Here is a 15,611-nt window from a genome sequence, read left to right as displayed (position 1 = left end):
CCCAAGCATTTTAGAATAACAGGTACATATTAATCCTAACCCCTAACTTCTAGTGAGAGCATAGTGGTGATATCCCAATCTGCCTGTAATTAGTCCAGGAGAGGAGCACCCACCCCCATTACTGGAGAACAGGTGTCTCCCCGCAGTCGCCTTGGCTGGTTGTAGAGGACAAGGCAGAGGTCAGCAGTGAAATGGCATGCATCATGGATGACTATCCTGACCGGAATGGACTCCCTTCCCTGTATGATGTTTTTATAATAAAACATGTTTATGTTCTATTGAGGCCTGACGTGAGCATGTGCTTACGTATCAGACTGTTTGTACACTCGTGTCACAGCAATACCAAATAGATTATCACGTACTGTTTTTGTCAGCCCTGGGCAGAGGTACACTGTGAAATGTTGTGCATAAAAAATATTAACACTTTCACAGAATCACAGCTGATTAAAAAAATAACATACCTGCTTAAAAGCAAGCTGAATTAAAATGAGTAAATTAAATCTGAGCATATATTTGGGAAAAAGGGTACAGACGCAGGCCTAAGCTAAGCTAACATACATGCAGCTCAAGCAAGGTGCAAAAATTAACCCACAACATTGCCACTGCACCTGCTGCACCAAAGGAAACTACACACCTTCACAGAAAGCTTTTTAATGTGAGCACTGTAAATCTGGGGTCTACTTTAGTTCCGAGTCTTAGTTTTCTCTCTGAGTCTCCTCAACCTCCACTGATGGAGCATTTGTGTTCTTCCACCTCTGACATCCCAGCTATGTCTGCCCAATGAACTCACAGTCCCTTATCTCTATGGAACAAAAACCTGGGCTTAAATAACTTATAGGCGAAACAATCCACCAACCTATGCTCCCTTAGGAGAGCAAGCATGAATAATGGATGTTTGTCATGGACAGCAAACTTCCAATGGCAATATGGGTTCAATTTAAAGATTGTGTTCAGAAGGGTGTCAAGGAACCTCAGGGATTGCACCAGTGGTCTGATTACACTGAATTTACCCAAATCAATAAAATGCCCAAAAGCCTTGACTGAACATTGAGAGTTGATCTCTACTGGTTTGATGCCCTAAAAGAGCTCTGACTTCAGCAATTTCTTCAGGCGCTCTCTTGGAGCCTCCAAACCTAGCAGCATAAAAAATGTCAAGCACGTTGTAGGAGGCTGGCTCAGTTTATGGCGTATACTTATGGCGTATCCCCCTATACAAAGTCAAGGCTACCCTTACTGATAGTAAATAGGTGTACGGATAGCAGAAGCTCTCTAGGGGTAGCTGAGGCGGGAAGCTAAAGCTTATCCAGGAGGAATGTAAATCACTTGAAATACCACAGTAACACACTCAGAAGAAAGAACCACACAAGTGTTGCAAAAATAAAGGACATTTCATTACAGCACAACTACTAAACTGACATTGGTATATCTCCATTTGGAGATAATACAAACAATATAGACACAGAATAACCATCAAAAATAGCATAAAAACACACAGGGCCCTAGGGGAGGGCCAAACCACATACTACAAAAAAGTGGAATGTGAAACAGTGACTCCAGCCAACGTAAGTGCGGTAGTTAGCTAGTGGCAACCAAGAGTAAGGTAGCTACTCATCCAGTTGTCCCATAGACTAACAGAGAGTAGTGGTTGGAGTTTGTGGAATTCTGGAACCTTCCTAGTGGACAACGAGGAAACAAACTGGCAAAAGGATGGATGGAGAGTGGCCCCACACCAGGATGCCCAGAACCAGGGACCTGGATGCAGAGCGAAGAAGAGGCTCTCTGAAGACTGTGGATGCCTCAGATTGTCCAACTGCTGTCACGACCTGAGGACCAGGCCGGTGGAACCCAGGGATGGACTCCAGATGTGAAGGACCAGAAAAGGAAGGGGACGGAGTCCATCACCCTTGGAGGTGCAGGTGGCAATGTCCACCCTCCTGAAGGTGACATTCCTGCAAGTCAGTGGAAGGAGAAGTCCAGCTGCGTGGTCCATGAGCTGCAGAAGATCCCAGGAGTCGCCTACGAGCTGTCCCTCACCCGATTGCAGGAGGGTCAGTGACCAGCCAGGTCACCATCAAGCACTGGCAAATGCAAACAGTATTTCCAGAAGAGTTTGCAAAGTTTTGAGACCAGCAAAGTCCAGAAGACTACCCAGGAGGGGGAGTCAGAGCTGGGACTCCGCACACGAGAAGGCCAACAGAAGTCAACGGAGCCCCGACGAGTGAACCACAGGAGCTAGACACGGAGTCACAAGGGGGCCTTACCAGCTCAGCAAAGCAGAAATCCCACGTCGCAGGAGAGGCAGGACAGGAGCTGATCATCAGTTAACAGAGTGCTGGAGGACCGTGCTTCTTGGAGTCTGAAGATCTGCCGGAGAAAGAAGCAACAAGCCTTGGCAAGTGCAACAGTCACGGTGCACAGTGGTGCCAGTACAGAGGCAGGGGAAGGGGCCCACATGTTACTAAGTTGGACAGAAGAGAAGCAAGACACAAAGGAAGCCACACACTCACCACCTATGTTGCAGGATCTTCAGATGTCTGTGGACAGCAGACCCCAGCAGCCCGTCGACCTTGTCTTGAGGTGCCTGCGGTTGCAGGGGAGGGACTCCTTCACTCAAAGGGAGATCCCTTCATGCTCCCAGGTGCAAACTGAGCTCTTGTGAAACAATGTTGCAGTGGGAGTCTTCCCACCAGAAGCAGGCTTGTTCGGTTCCAACGAAGACCACCAGCGGTTCCAGAGGCCAGGAGCAGAAGATGTCTTACAGAGAGTTCCTCGTACAGTCTTCACAAATCTGAGGACCCACCTGCGAGGGAGCCCTTAAGTAACTTTAAAAAGCAGTTGCTCACTCTCTACAGTGACCCCCCCTATCAGAGGGGATCAGGGATGTCATCTACCTGGCCTAATCAGTCAGATGCTCCAGGGGCCTCTGCACATCTTATTTCCAAGATGGGAGAATTAAGTGGCCACCTGGCAGAGCTCTGTGCACCTCCCTAGGGGAGGAGCTGGACAGGGGGTGGTCACTTTCCTGTCCTTTGTGTAGTTTTGCGTCTGAGTGGGAACCAGGGATTCCTGAACTGGTGCAAACTGGATTAAGCAAGGAGGGCACAACATGTGCCCTTCAATGCAGTCTGGTGACGGTCAGAGGCCACCCCACCATAGCCCCAACACACTTAAAACACAGAGAATTGTGGTCACATTTCTTTCCTTGCAGGAAATCCTTTGTTCTGCTCCTCCGGCCTGAGCCTGGCTCATCAGCAGAAGGACAGAATAGTGTCTGTAGTCAGCAGCAGAGTGGGCGGGCAGCTAGCCCCCGTAAGGTTGCACAAGCAGATCTTGGGGATTCTCTAAGGAACCCTCCGAGTACATTGTATCATGCAACTAACACTGGAATTGGTGTCGTTGCATGATTCCAACATGTTTGATACCACACATGCCTAGGTTCGGAGAAGCCATTATGTAGTTGGACCACTCGTGTTCACCAGTGTCCGCGACATACATTAAAATGGCTTCCGTGCACTTAAATTCTTGGAACCGACTTGGGATCTCTAGGGTTACCCTGCTCATGCAGGGGTACTCTCACACTCAGAGACCTGCACCCTGCCCTTGGAATGAAGGTCGTACCAAAGGGGTGACTTATAATGTCTAAGTCCAGTGACCAGGTTTGGCAGTGAAAGGGTGCATGCACCATTTCAAGGAGGCTGCAATGGCAGGCCTGCAGTCACAGTTTGCATGGGCTCCCATCGGTGGCATAATGCATGCTGCAGCCCACACGGACCCTTGGTGTATGAATTGCCCTGGTACCATATAATAGGGGCTTACACGGGGGCACTAGTATGCTAATTGTAGGCTTAAGAAGTTACCAGCAACTACATTTAGGGGAGAGAGCACAATCACTGGGGTCCTGGTTAGAAGGAACCCAGTGAACTGCAATCCAAACACATGGACATCAGGGAATAAGTGGGGGGTGAGTATGCCAGAAAGATGCCACTTTCCTATACATGTAGAGAGGAATTGTGGGCTTATGGTCAACATTATATATCCAGGCTCCAGCTATGTCGAAGCACATTGACAGAGAAAAGTTCTGTGCACAAACATCAATGGACTCAACCACCAGTCCTGGGAACAGTGCAAATGAAATGAACCTAAAAGAGATCCCAGCAACAAAATTAGAAGATCCAGTGCCCTGAGGTTTGGGTGGTAAAACTGATCTTGATGCTGCACGAGGTCTGAAGTTTAAAAAACAAAACAAAAAAGGGATGGGTGGAATGCCCAAATTAATCCCAGTCACTGATAATTTCTCTGGCCACATCCAATTCCATTGTTATTTCAACACCATTTCATCTCAGGTTGAAGCCAGACACATGGTCACATAAGTCTTCATCCTACATGAGGTCTGGGTGAAGTGGTAGCTTCTTGTCGGGATGTACTGACATTTGCAGTCTTTGGTGCTCGTCTCATCTTTCTCACTAAATAGGAGTGAGTGGTAGTGAGGGGAAAGCATAAACACATAGTCCTGACCAATTAATGCTGTTGCAGCAAAGTTGTGATACCACAACTGCCAGGCATTTTGTAAACACTTGCAGGTTGTCACAACACCAAGAAGCAGAACTTTGAACGGATAATGGCATCCACTTACTAAAAGCCTCAGGAACCGGCAGTGAGTTGGGTAAATAGGTATGTAAAAAGTAAGTGTCCTCGAGACAGAGGGTCGCCATGACATCCCCAAAAATGAGCAGTACAATGATATCTTACAGAGCAGTCAAATTCAAGTGCTCTGACGTGATACATCGATTGAGCCCTCGTAGATCAGGTATCAGCTGTAACGTCCCATCTTTGAGGATTAGAAGGTACATAAAATAGATAGTTTTCTGCTTTTTTTCGGAAACAAATTTGATAGCTCCCTTTTGGAGCAAAGCCTTCACGTCTCTTTACAGCAGCCAACAGTAGTCTTGCCTGAAGCTGTGTCAGCATGGCGAAACATTTGGTGGTGGTGTGTAGAATTCAAGGCAATAACCATGGGAGATGAAAAGCACCTACTAGTCTAAGATTATATTCTCCTACTGAAGAAGGCAAAACCCGATAAATTCCTGACAACTGTTGTTGGGTCAAAGGGAATGTAGGTGGTCATTGCTTTGAGGCCGAGGAGCGCCTTTCTGTTGCTACTCCCACAAAATCCATCTCTGGAGTATTATTTGGTGACTTGGGTAAGAAACAACTGCTGTGGCTGGCACAGCAGTCTTTGGGTAGTGCCTACAATTTACATTGCTGACCACATTTACTGCCAGCGATACCTGAACTTCTGGCACTGGTTTTGTAGCACCTCTATTTCCTTCACTGTTTGTGCTTTCCTTGATCTTTCCCAGCATGGAACCCACTTGTTCCTGAGGTTGAGATGCTGTTAGACATTGGGCAGAAGACCGACACTAGTAGCCGAGCAGTCAGCAATTTAAGGACATTGGTTCTGTTCAAGTAAGACCATGTAGGCCACATTGTGAGCCCTTTATAGGCATTTGAAATTGATTTTCCCTCTTAAATAATTTCTTAGCCTCCATTTCTATACACTTCTGAAAGGTATTCGATGACCACCTCTATTTTCTCCCTTTGGCATCTGCCATATTTGGAGAGACGGGTAACTGAGTCAGTGATGTACCACAGCATAGCAGCTGCCAATGTCACCTGCTAACATGCATCATCAATTTTCTTACTCTTATAGTAGAGGCGTATTTCCTCTAGCGTGACGGAAAGAACATGTTCCTATCCTTCGTAACGCCTTATCTGGTGGAGACTAACTGCAGATTCCTCACCTTTGAATATCCCCTCGATATAGGACTGGATTTGTAAAATCTTGAGCAGTACACCTCTGCATAATGGTAGGTGGCATCAACTGGCTCCTCATCAACACTGTCCACATCAAAAGTGATGATACTGTTCCTTAATAGGCGCCACCCCGGCACACTGACATCAGTTTCTTTCATGATTGATTGCCAAAAAAACGCAGAGCCACATTATACCCAATATACCAGTGGTGAGCACTGTGCAGAATCATGCAGGATCTTTTGGGAAAGAGCCAAGTTTGCAAAGCGGGCGATGATAAAGGATGGTGAAGAATCTGCTATTAGATAGAGGCTCTACCTCATAAGCTAGCTATTGAAGGTAAGAAACTTGTTCACCTGATAGAGACTTCAGACCTTAAAGACTCTCCTCACCTTAGAATAGATACCCTAACACATCCCTGCAAGTGGGACTACAAACTGTCCAGAGTCTAGACCAAGAGGTTCTGGGGGACCAAAAGGGCAAAATACCCTGGCTGTCAAGGCAGCGGTGTTCTGTAAACATGTGCAGAGAAGCCCATGTGCCTGCCTAACAGATGACTGGGACTCCTGAGACGTTGAATTTAAGACTACATTTTTTGGCATAGGGGATTACCACTTAGAGGCCGTGCAATGATGTGGGTAGACACAGGGCCAACATAAATCATCCTTTCCTGTACACCCGTTCGATTCACTCAGTCTTGAACAGGGTCGGGTCACTAAGTAGAGCTCAATACCACCTTTGAGGGTGTACTGGGAGTTCACATTGATTCATAGATAAGCTGAGTGGACTCCAGGTGCCAAGGATCAGTAGTTTTGGGTACAGGATTAGGCTTAAAGATTGAGAAGTGTCTGCACTAAACGTGTCTATCTGGCTTGAAGTGGCTTGGTAAAAGTGGGCAAGGCAAACTGGCAAGGCTTCAACTGGTTATCGTTAGGAGTGTAAAGACATGGCTCTTGGTGTAATTCTCTGTACTGGACCAGATGGAAGTTGCTTTGTGCGTGGCGATTGTGAAACCCTAACACATTGTCTTTTGACCTTTTGTGGGCTGTCAAGGACCCTGGGAAAGACTCGCCTCCATAGTCTGAGCCATTAGAGGACCCCTTATGCCACAGACACAAGCCCTTTGAACTTCCTGAATGTCCTGTCTGGATGGTGAGCGGAAGAGTGCCTTGCGGCTGCATCCTATAATAAGCTAACCCACCATCCATCCATCCATCCCTCCCTCCCTTCACTGCCATATGTTCCTCTTGTACTGAAAAGGTTTACAAGCTGAAAATGCTGGTCATGGTCCCTTAGGAGACAGATGTTACAGCCTGATGCAGTCAGACTTTCAGCTTACTATTGCAGTTCAAAATCAAAATTTAAATGACATGGTCTTTGTAACTTCCCTCAACAAAAGTTATTGTAATCCAACCTGACCTGGGTTTCTTCATCTAAATCAGCTTTAAAGTGGTCGATTTTCAAACGAGGCTATAGTGAAGCAGTTGGCTGTCACAAAGATCTCACATGTGAAGTTAATTTTCCAATGTCTCCATGTCGAAAATCTCCTCATTCTCAGATTTTGCATTGGGATAGACCAGGAATTCTCAATGATATGGCCGAACTGTACGGCACAAAAAATAAAATCTAAGGTGGAGTTTGTGTGCTTGTGCTTTGTGGGTTTCAGGAAGGTATCACAAATTACCTCAAAACCGAAATCTCTTTGCAGAAACATAACTTGTAACATCCACATAAACACTAGATACCAGGCGGGTCTGCACCAGGTGAGTTACAAAAGTACATACTGCAAACATGTAGAATCAACAAGCAGCTTTAAGAAATAAATGAATCCAACATGGACCCCAAATGAACTGCTTGAATCTACTTTGTGTTTCTGTACACAACCTACCAAGCCATGCCACTGACATCTATGCAAGAGGTGGGATGTGCAGTCTGTGGAAATTAGGCAGCCTATGTTGCTGGTGGGTTTCCTCTGAGATTGACACAAAGTGATCCAATAGGTCTCCGGTGGTCATGATTTTTGCTGTCCAGATATAGCATCACTGAAGATGCCTGGCAATGAATGTAGCAGCAAACCAACAGCAGCATAAAGGGTGCACAGAATTGGTCAGCAATAGCTCAGCAGCAAGGGGATAACTTGGCACAATGAGTCAGCAGCAGAGGACATGCTCAATGCTCCACCATCACTTCCATCCCATTTGTTTGATATGGTAGCCAATTCACAAACTGAGATGCAAGGGGGCAGGCTTACTTTTTATTTTATTTTTTAACCTAGCCGCCAACTGAAAATCTACAACACAAAAATGTAACCATCCGCAAAACATTGTGTAGGTCACAAAACGTGACACTGACTAAGCAAATACAAAGTCCCTCTCAGGATGTATGTTATGTTGAGAGTTTTGCCAACATGAGAACTGGCGTTTCGCTAAAGCTGTCCATAGATAGAAACTAAAGGATTCTGGCTAACTTCCTTTGCATAAATCACTGGGCAGTCTTGGCAACAGTCCTTCTCTATCCCCATAGCCTGTTTCACGCGTATGGCCACCTTACAGACATTCAGCTCCTCTGAAGCTACCCTACGTCCATGTGCCATTCTTGGAAGCTGCTCATCCCAAAAAGTAGCCTTCTTATGGAAGAATATGCTATTGCTTCCCACTCACGCATATTATTTGGCCTTCCCTAAAAAACTGAATAATCCTATTAAGCTCCTCCTCAAAGATTACTCATCACCCCTGATACCTCTAGAACAAAGATACAGGTGCAATCAAGGACACAGTGTGCATTATAAATGTAATTGAACTATTTTTGTTGTTCTTCCAAAGGCCTAAAGAGACGCTTCATTGATGGCTCCACAATAACAAATTTACTGTAACCTGTGAGCTACACTATACTGGGGGGCTGTTGGGGTTTATGTCCTTTAACAGAATCAGAAAACACTCTAAGACCAGTATCAAACTAAGGCCTAGACATCAGACCAAGGGAAAATATGCTTGGATTTGCAACCAACAGCGGTTTCAAATGCTTACTTTTGCCCTAATCACATGGAATACAACTTGCACACAGCAAAATTGATGTAAGGAAGATCAATAAATGTAATGCAAACGGTAGCTCAAAAGCAATTACCCTAATTTGAAATTTAAGCTTGAAAGCAGTCCTTCAATAATAATTTCACAAAATCATTAACACATTGCATAAGGATATGTTCTACTAAAATAGAGAAAGCTAATGCACATCAAGGTTACAGTGCAAAAACACCCTTATAAATGCAACCAGAAACTTTACATGAACAGACAACTTATTGGGTTTACAGCAACATCTTCTGTAGGATTTTGGACTGGACAGACAAGTGAGTAGCCATTTAAGTATTGTGCTTCCTTCAATTCCACTTCAACATGAGTCACACCTACAAGTGGTAGACAATTCACAGTACACTGAGCTACATCTGTAAAGTTTAAAATTGGCTGGCAGGTATAGGCTAGTAGGCTATGCAAAGGACCAAAAATAAATAGCCATTTCTGCAACCAACTTTGGCAAACATTTTACCTTTTCCAAGAAATATGGCAACTGGGAAATGGACATTGGATATTAGAAACATATGTTTCTAAACCTTACTGAAAAAATAACCAGCAAGTGATAGTTTAATTGCATTTGCCACTATCCCAGTGCAGTTCAATTACTAGTGCATCCTACCCACAACTCATTCACCCTCAGAACTCACTTGCTGACTAGCACGAACTGGATGTCTGCAAAAATGCAAACCACTCCATACTAGTAGGTAATCTGGGGATACAATATATCAATGCACTTCGCCTTGGAAGTCTGTAAATCACTTTGCCACCACAAATAACCCAAAGGGCTTTATGAACATGCCTATCCCTCCAAATACATTGCTTGTTCAATTATAAATACTTCGACTCATATAGGCAGTTTATATAATCACAAATAATCTATTCAACACTAACAAACGCTGCACCCTTGGCACATGAAAAGGGAGGAAAAAACAAACTAAACACTTAGGTGGTCATTTTGACTTTGGCGTCTAAAACCGCCTACCGCCGTTGTGACGGCCATCAAAATACCGCCACCACAGCTATTATCCGTCCTCCATATTATGAGCCCTGCCAGATTTCCGCCACAAGAAGGGCGGAAATCCTGCAGTGTACATGGTGGCGGAAGGTGGTAAGGTAGTGCTGCTACCGCCTGCACCGCCACACCAGAAGAACGCCGCTAGCCGTATCATGACCTGTGATACAGAGGTGTTCTGCTGGCAGGGCACTGCTGGTGGTAGCAGTGACCCTTCACATTCCCTGCCAGAAGATCTCCCCAACAAAGTTAAGTCGGGCATCCGATGGGGGTGGGGGTGGCTGCAGCAGGGGTGAGAGGGCATGGGATGTTGTGTGTGTCTGAGTGTGTGCATGAATGAGTGAGTGTGTTAATCCATCTGTGTGTGTTGTTTGCGTGGTTGTATGCGTGTGAGTGAATACATGTAAGAATGGTGAAGTCAGTGAGTGTCTGCATGTCAGTGTGTAAGAATGTGTGCGTGTATGTCTGGAAGTATGCGTGTATGAATGCATGTATGCCAGTGTGTGCATGAATGCGTGTATGCCAGTGTGAGAGATTAGGTGTATGTGTGGTGCGTGTCTGCGGGTGTGTGTGTACGGGGGGGTTGGATCGGAGGTGTTTGGATCAGAGGGAGAGGGTGTGTGTGTGTGTTTGGATCAGAGGGAGAGGGTGTGTGTGTTTGGATCAGGGGTGGTGGGTATGTGTTTGGAGCGGGGGTGGAGAGTATGTATTTGGATCGGAGGGGGTGGGGGTTTGGATCGGAGAGGCTGAATGTCAAGACCTCACGCTTGACACTCAGCTGACAACATTTTTTTTAAAAAAAATCTGATAAATCTTGTCTCTCACTCCAACAGCAATCATAGGTTAACTCGACCCTCTATTTTCTTTTGCCGTTTGTCTTCTTAGCCCCGCTCCCCTACTCCACAGATCCCTGGTTCTTCATTACTAATAATAGCTGTATCACAATAACTCATCCTAATTTGTCAGCTTTCAAAAAGAAAAAAACTATAAACTGCAAGACATCTTTCGCCTGCTTGCACACAGTGGAGTCCTAACCTCCGTCATAAGCGCTGCAGTTTAAAAGGCCATGAGCTTTTTACATATGGAAGTGAAACCTAAAGAACAATGTACATTTGAAAATGAGAGTTCATAAAAATGTGTTTGAGAAATAATTTACTTACGCTTCGTCGATGTTAGGATGGAAAATTTTGTTCATGAATCCTGTAATGGAACACAAGGATTAGCCTTATCGAAAAAAAGATTAATACATGCAATAATTAACAATTGCGCAGTACTCTGTTTACTAAACAAAAGCCTGCTCTAAGAGACACACTCAATGGCTCAGAAAAACAACAACACCGTAAGATGCAAACAGTAAAGCCGAAAAGTGCATACAGCCTTCTGAAAATGAGGACCCAAATCCTTGATGCCTTTTCAGTATAATTATATATTTAATACCTTGGCAATATATAAAAGAGAATATGAATTAGTCGCACATCTTATCTCATGTAACTGCAATGAGAAAACAAGCAGTGCATAAGATGGGTCCACTGCTTTAACCAAAGTTGCCAAGAGTATTAGAAAAAAATAAAACAGCATTCGGTATGTTATTCCAAGAAGGAAGGAATAGCCACACGAGGATAATCTATTATTTTGTTTATTCCTCACTAATGAATGTGTAACCAGAAATAGCCTAAACTAGTCAACTGCACGAAATGTAAACTCGTATTGCGAAGAAAGCTGAGGGAAGTACAAAGAAGGAAGAGTGAGACAGAAGAAAACACATCAAACGCTATATTTCCTAATTAAATAAAACAATTATATATTTCTCCAATGCTCTAATTTGGAATGATCCCTATCTCTCACTGCGCTGCCCAAGGGCTATTGATATAATGTAGGTTTGTCTTTTTCTCAATCTCAAGCATGCTGAGCGCATGAGAGTGTGGCGGACAATATCACAATACAAATTTATAGAATTTCTGAGATCAAGCCCAGTGCCAAGCCCCTGTTATGGCAGTACACTGCCACTAAACTAAAACCTAAACACCTCCTGAACCTCTTCACTTTAGCAACTATAAAAAGCACCGGCAAAGTCAATAGGTCTCGCCTATACAAGAGCTATTGGCTTTGGCAATGTATTTTTTGCCTTTTTGTGCACCAGTGTGGCTGCTGTTCACCATGGTTATGTTAGTGGTGTTGAGTGTCCTGGAGTGGGGGGGAGTACAGTGTCGTAGACTGGACTTGACTGAGTAGAGTGTCTTAGAGTTGGCTAGAGGGGGAGTAGAATTGAGTGGATTGGTGGCAGAGAATTTCGTGGAGTGTCATGGAACAGAGTGGAGGGGATTGGATAAGGTAGAGTAGGATGGATTGAGTGGGCTGGGTGGAGTGGGTGGATTGGATTGAAATGGGGTGAGGTGGATTGGGTGGACTGAAATAGGGTGAGGTGGATTGGAGTGAGGTATATTGGAGTGGTTTGGGGAGGGTGGATTGCATTGGAGTGATAGGACTGGGGGTGGGGTGGTTTGGATTGGAGTGAGGTAATTAGAGTGGAGTAGGCTGAATTACAGTGGAGTGGATGGGGCTGGGTGAATTAGAATGGAGTGGTCAGGATTGGAGTGGGGTCAATTAGAATGGAGTGGACAGGATTGGGGTGGGGTCAATTAGAATGGAGTGGACAGGACTGGAGTGGGGTCAATTAGAGTGAAGTGGGGTGGATTGGAGTGGGGGTGGGTGGACAGGACTGGACTGGAGGGGGTGGACTGGACTGGAGGGGTTTGGACTGGAATGGACTAGCGGGGTGGGATGGATGGATTGGAATGAGTGGGGTGGACTGAACTTGGGTGGTATTGATTAGATTAATTTGGGGTGGGTGGTTTGGACCAGAGTGGGCGGCTGCAGAGTAGTGGTGTAGGCAAGCAGCCCTTTTGACATATCAGCCCCCATTTTTTGCCTAGTTTCCAATGTGGCTTTGACTGTTAGTGCACTGGGTCCCTGCTAAACAGTTCCTCAGTGCCAAATCTCTTTCCCCAAAGTTGCACAGTTGTTCTGCACAACTGGCAAACTCTTTAGCTACCTCTATAAGTCCTTAGTAAATGGCACCCCTAGTACCTAGTGCCTGGGGTACTAAGGAAAGTCTCTGCGGGCTGCAGAACCAATTGTGCCACCCTTAGGGACCGCTCACCTAACCCACACAGTGCTGTCATTGCAAACTGTATATGAAAAACACGTGTCACACACCCTAAAGCTGGGAGCATCCAGGAACATATGCAGGCATATATGCATGAGCAGATATGTCCCTGCTGTATCTCGGTTGATTCTGAGACATCGTAAGGGGACAGGGAGACCATTTTAAATGCATGTGCTGGACACTGGTCATTACGAGTTCCCCAGCTACATGATGGCTTCTCTGAATCCTGGGATGTTTGGTATCAAACATCTCAGAATATTAAATCCTCCCTGACCCCCAGTGATGGATATATTAATAAATGCACACAGAGGGCACCTTAGAGTTGTCCCCTAAAAACCTACCCAGCTACTGGTGTGTTCACTGATTGGTAGAAACCAGGGCAGCCACCCTCGACTAATTTCTGGCCCCTTGAGGTGAGGGGCCAATGCTCTCAGAGGCCCAGTACAAAGGCCTGCTCTGGGCAAAGGAAATAATACCTTGTCCAGAGCAGGATTGACATTCCATGGTCCTTACCGCCTTTCAAATGCAACCCAGGTCACTCAAGATGGAGATGACAAACCCCACTGTCCTGACCCCACGTTTGGTGGCAGCACAGGCAAGAAAACTAGTTAACTTAAGAAGTGCCCACTTCATGCCAATCCCACCCATACGGTGGATGAGCTGAAGCAGACACTACTTTTCAAATGTCTCCAAATTGCTTGGAAGGAATTAGACCACTAGGGTTAGGGTTATGCCCACTTCCCAGCCAAAGAGGTCATACGAAGGGTGTAGTCACCCTAAAGGTGGCCAGCCCATTGGCTGCAGTCTGGCACTCCCTGTAACACCCCTAAATTGAGTATTTGGGTGTCACTGCTGAACCCCAAAACTCAGATCCTGACTACCTATGAAAAAGACCAAGTGGAGTCGACCCCGCAGAAGAAGTAACTAACCCGGTACCAGTCCTGCCTGCTAACCTCACAGGACCCTGCACAAAAAGACCCATCCTGGGGGGTGTGGCCAGGCGAGCCATCATGGCGGCCGCAGTTTGAGGGAGCTCCCGCTCCGCCGATCCACCTGATGAGCCTGCCTGACAGCTGATCCACCCCGCTGGCTCACACGAGCAGGGATGACGTCCAGGGACGAGGGGCAGCCAGCTGGGATTGACGGTGGAGCGAGGGGAGATAACCTGCAGGCGTAGAGCAGATCGCGTCCTGCGCCTGCCTGTTGGGCCTATACTCGGCCGATCGGAGCGACCTGGGCAGAGGAAAGGACTCTGCATCAATGCATAAAAAGGTGGCCGGGCGGGCAGCGGGAGGTTATGCTGCTGTCAGGCGCGCTGTGACAGTCCCAGGAGAGCCTGGAAGCCGGAAGCTAGCCGGCTGGGCACCCAGGAGTGCCAGCAGTTGAGGCCCAGACGGGGGCCTGGAGAGAGGAGGGCCTTGCAGCCTGGTATGGCCGCACGGGGTCCCTGGCCGCAGGAGACATAGCTGCCTCAGGCTCATCCCGCCCTTCCCGTCAGTATGACACTGCAACTCTGTCCCTGCTGGGATGGCGGCTCTGGCTGGTGGGGCCTGGAGGGCTCTGTCGCCGGGGGCAGACGCGCTGCACAGTGGTGGTGCGGACGCCCCAGAGAGGCTCTATCGGCCGGGCCTGGCTGAAGCCAGAAACCCATGGTGGTTAAGAAGAGGAGTACCAGGGCTACGGAGGACGCTGTAGACCCAGCAGCAGACAGAGGTAGGTGGCACAGGGCCCAGGAGGAGGGCTGTCGCTCCTGGCGGCGTTGGTGCTGACTGAAATTGGCCACTGAGGCAGACTGGAAGAAGCGGCCTGCGCCAGACCCGCACAGTAAGGTGGTCTGCTTGACTGTTGCCTTGCTGGGCCGATGTTGGGGACGCAGGGCCTAGCAGACAGCAATAGCCCTGAATCAGTGTCAGGCGATCGAGGGGATGTGGAAGACTGCGAACCTGTCCTGTAGGAACTGTCTTCGCCTGGTGGGGTTGCCCAAGGAGATAGCAGGAGGCCGAATGGAAGAACTCATGGAAACTTGGTTCCACTCCTGGGTCCCTGAGGGCAAGCTGTGAAGTTACTTCATGGTGGAATGGGCGCATCTTGTGCTTGCAAAGAGGCCTCTACCCGGGGCCCTTCCCTGGCCTGTGGTGTTCAGACTCCTCAACTACAGAGACCAAGACACTATTCTGCGGGAGACCCGTTCCCATGAAGAGGTGCGGTAATCCAATTCTGATTTGCCCCACACTGAGTTGTTCAGCAATGCGGCCGATCGTACGAGGTTGTGAAGCAGAAACAACGGGCGTCGAACGTTCGCTATATGCTTCTTTTCCCGACCAAACTAAAGGTTATCTATAGAACTTCTACTCTGTTCTTTGAAACACTGCAGCAGGCATGGGAGTGGGTGACAGAACAGCGGGACTTGCGTCCCAAGACTGGGCTGGCGACGGGCCTCATGGTTGGTTCAACAGCTCCGCCGACTGGCAGGGAAGCCCATTGGAGGTCCAGGAGGAGGCGCCCCCGGTATGATGGTGGTGTATTGGGGCCTCAGCAAACCTGGCTCCGA

At 47.1% G+C, this 15,611-nt stretch overlaps 1 protein-coding gene across 1 annotated transcript in view; it reads right to left on the bottom strand.

Moving 5' to 3' along the window:
• Positions 1-15,611, bottom strand: part of UBE2H (ubiquitin conjugating enzyme E2 H) — a 315,337-nt gene that overhangs the window by 118,066 nt on the left and 181,660 nt on the right. The window contains exon 4 of the mRNA XM_069229338.1: positions 11,055-11,094. Coding sequence (XP_069085439.1) covers positions 11,055-11,094 — 40 coding nt within the window. The remainder of the gene's footprint in view (positions 1-11,054; positions 11,095-15,611) is intronic.

This window comes from Pleurodeles waltl, chromosome 4_1, assembly GCF_031143425.1.
Source record: "Pleurodeles waltl isolate 20211129_DDA chromosome 4_1, aPleWal1.hap1.20221129, whole genome shotgun sequence".
NCBI classification, from domain to species: Eukaryota; Metazoa; Chordata; class Amphibia; order Caudata; family Salamandridae; genus Pleurodeles; species Pleurodeles waltl.
Note: the sequence above shows the minus strand (reverse complement) of the source record. Positions and strands in the feature narration are given on the sequence as shown.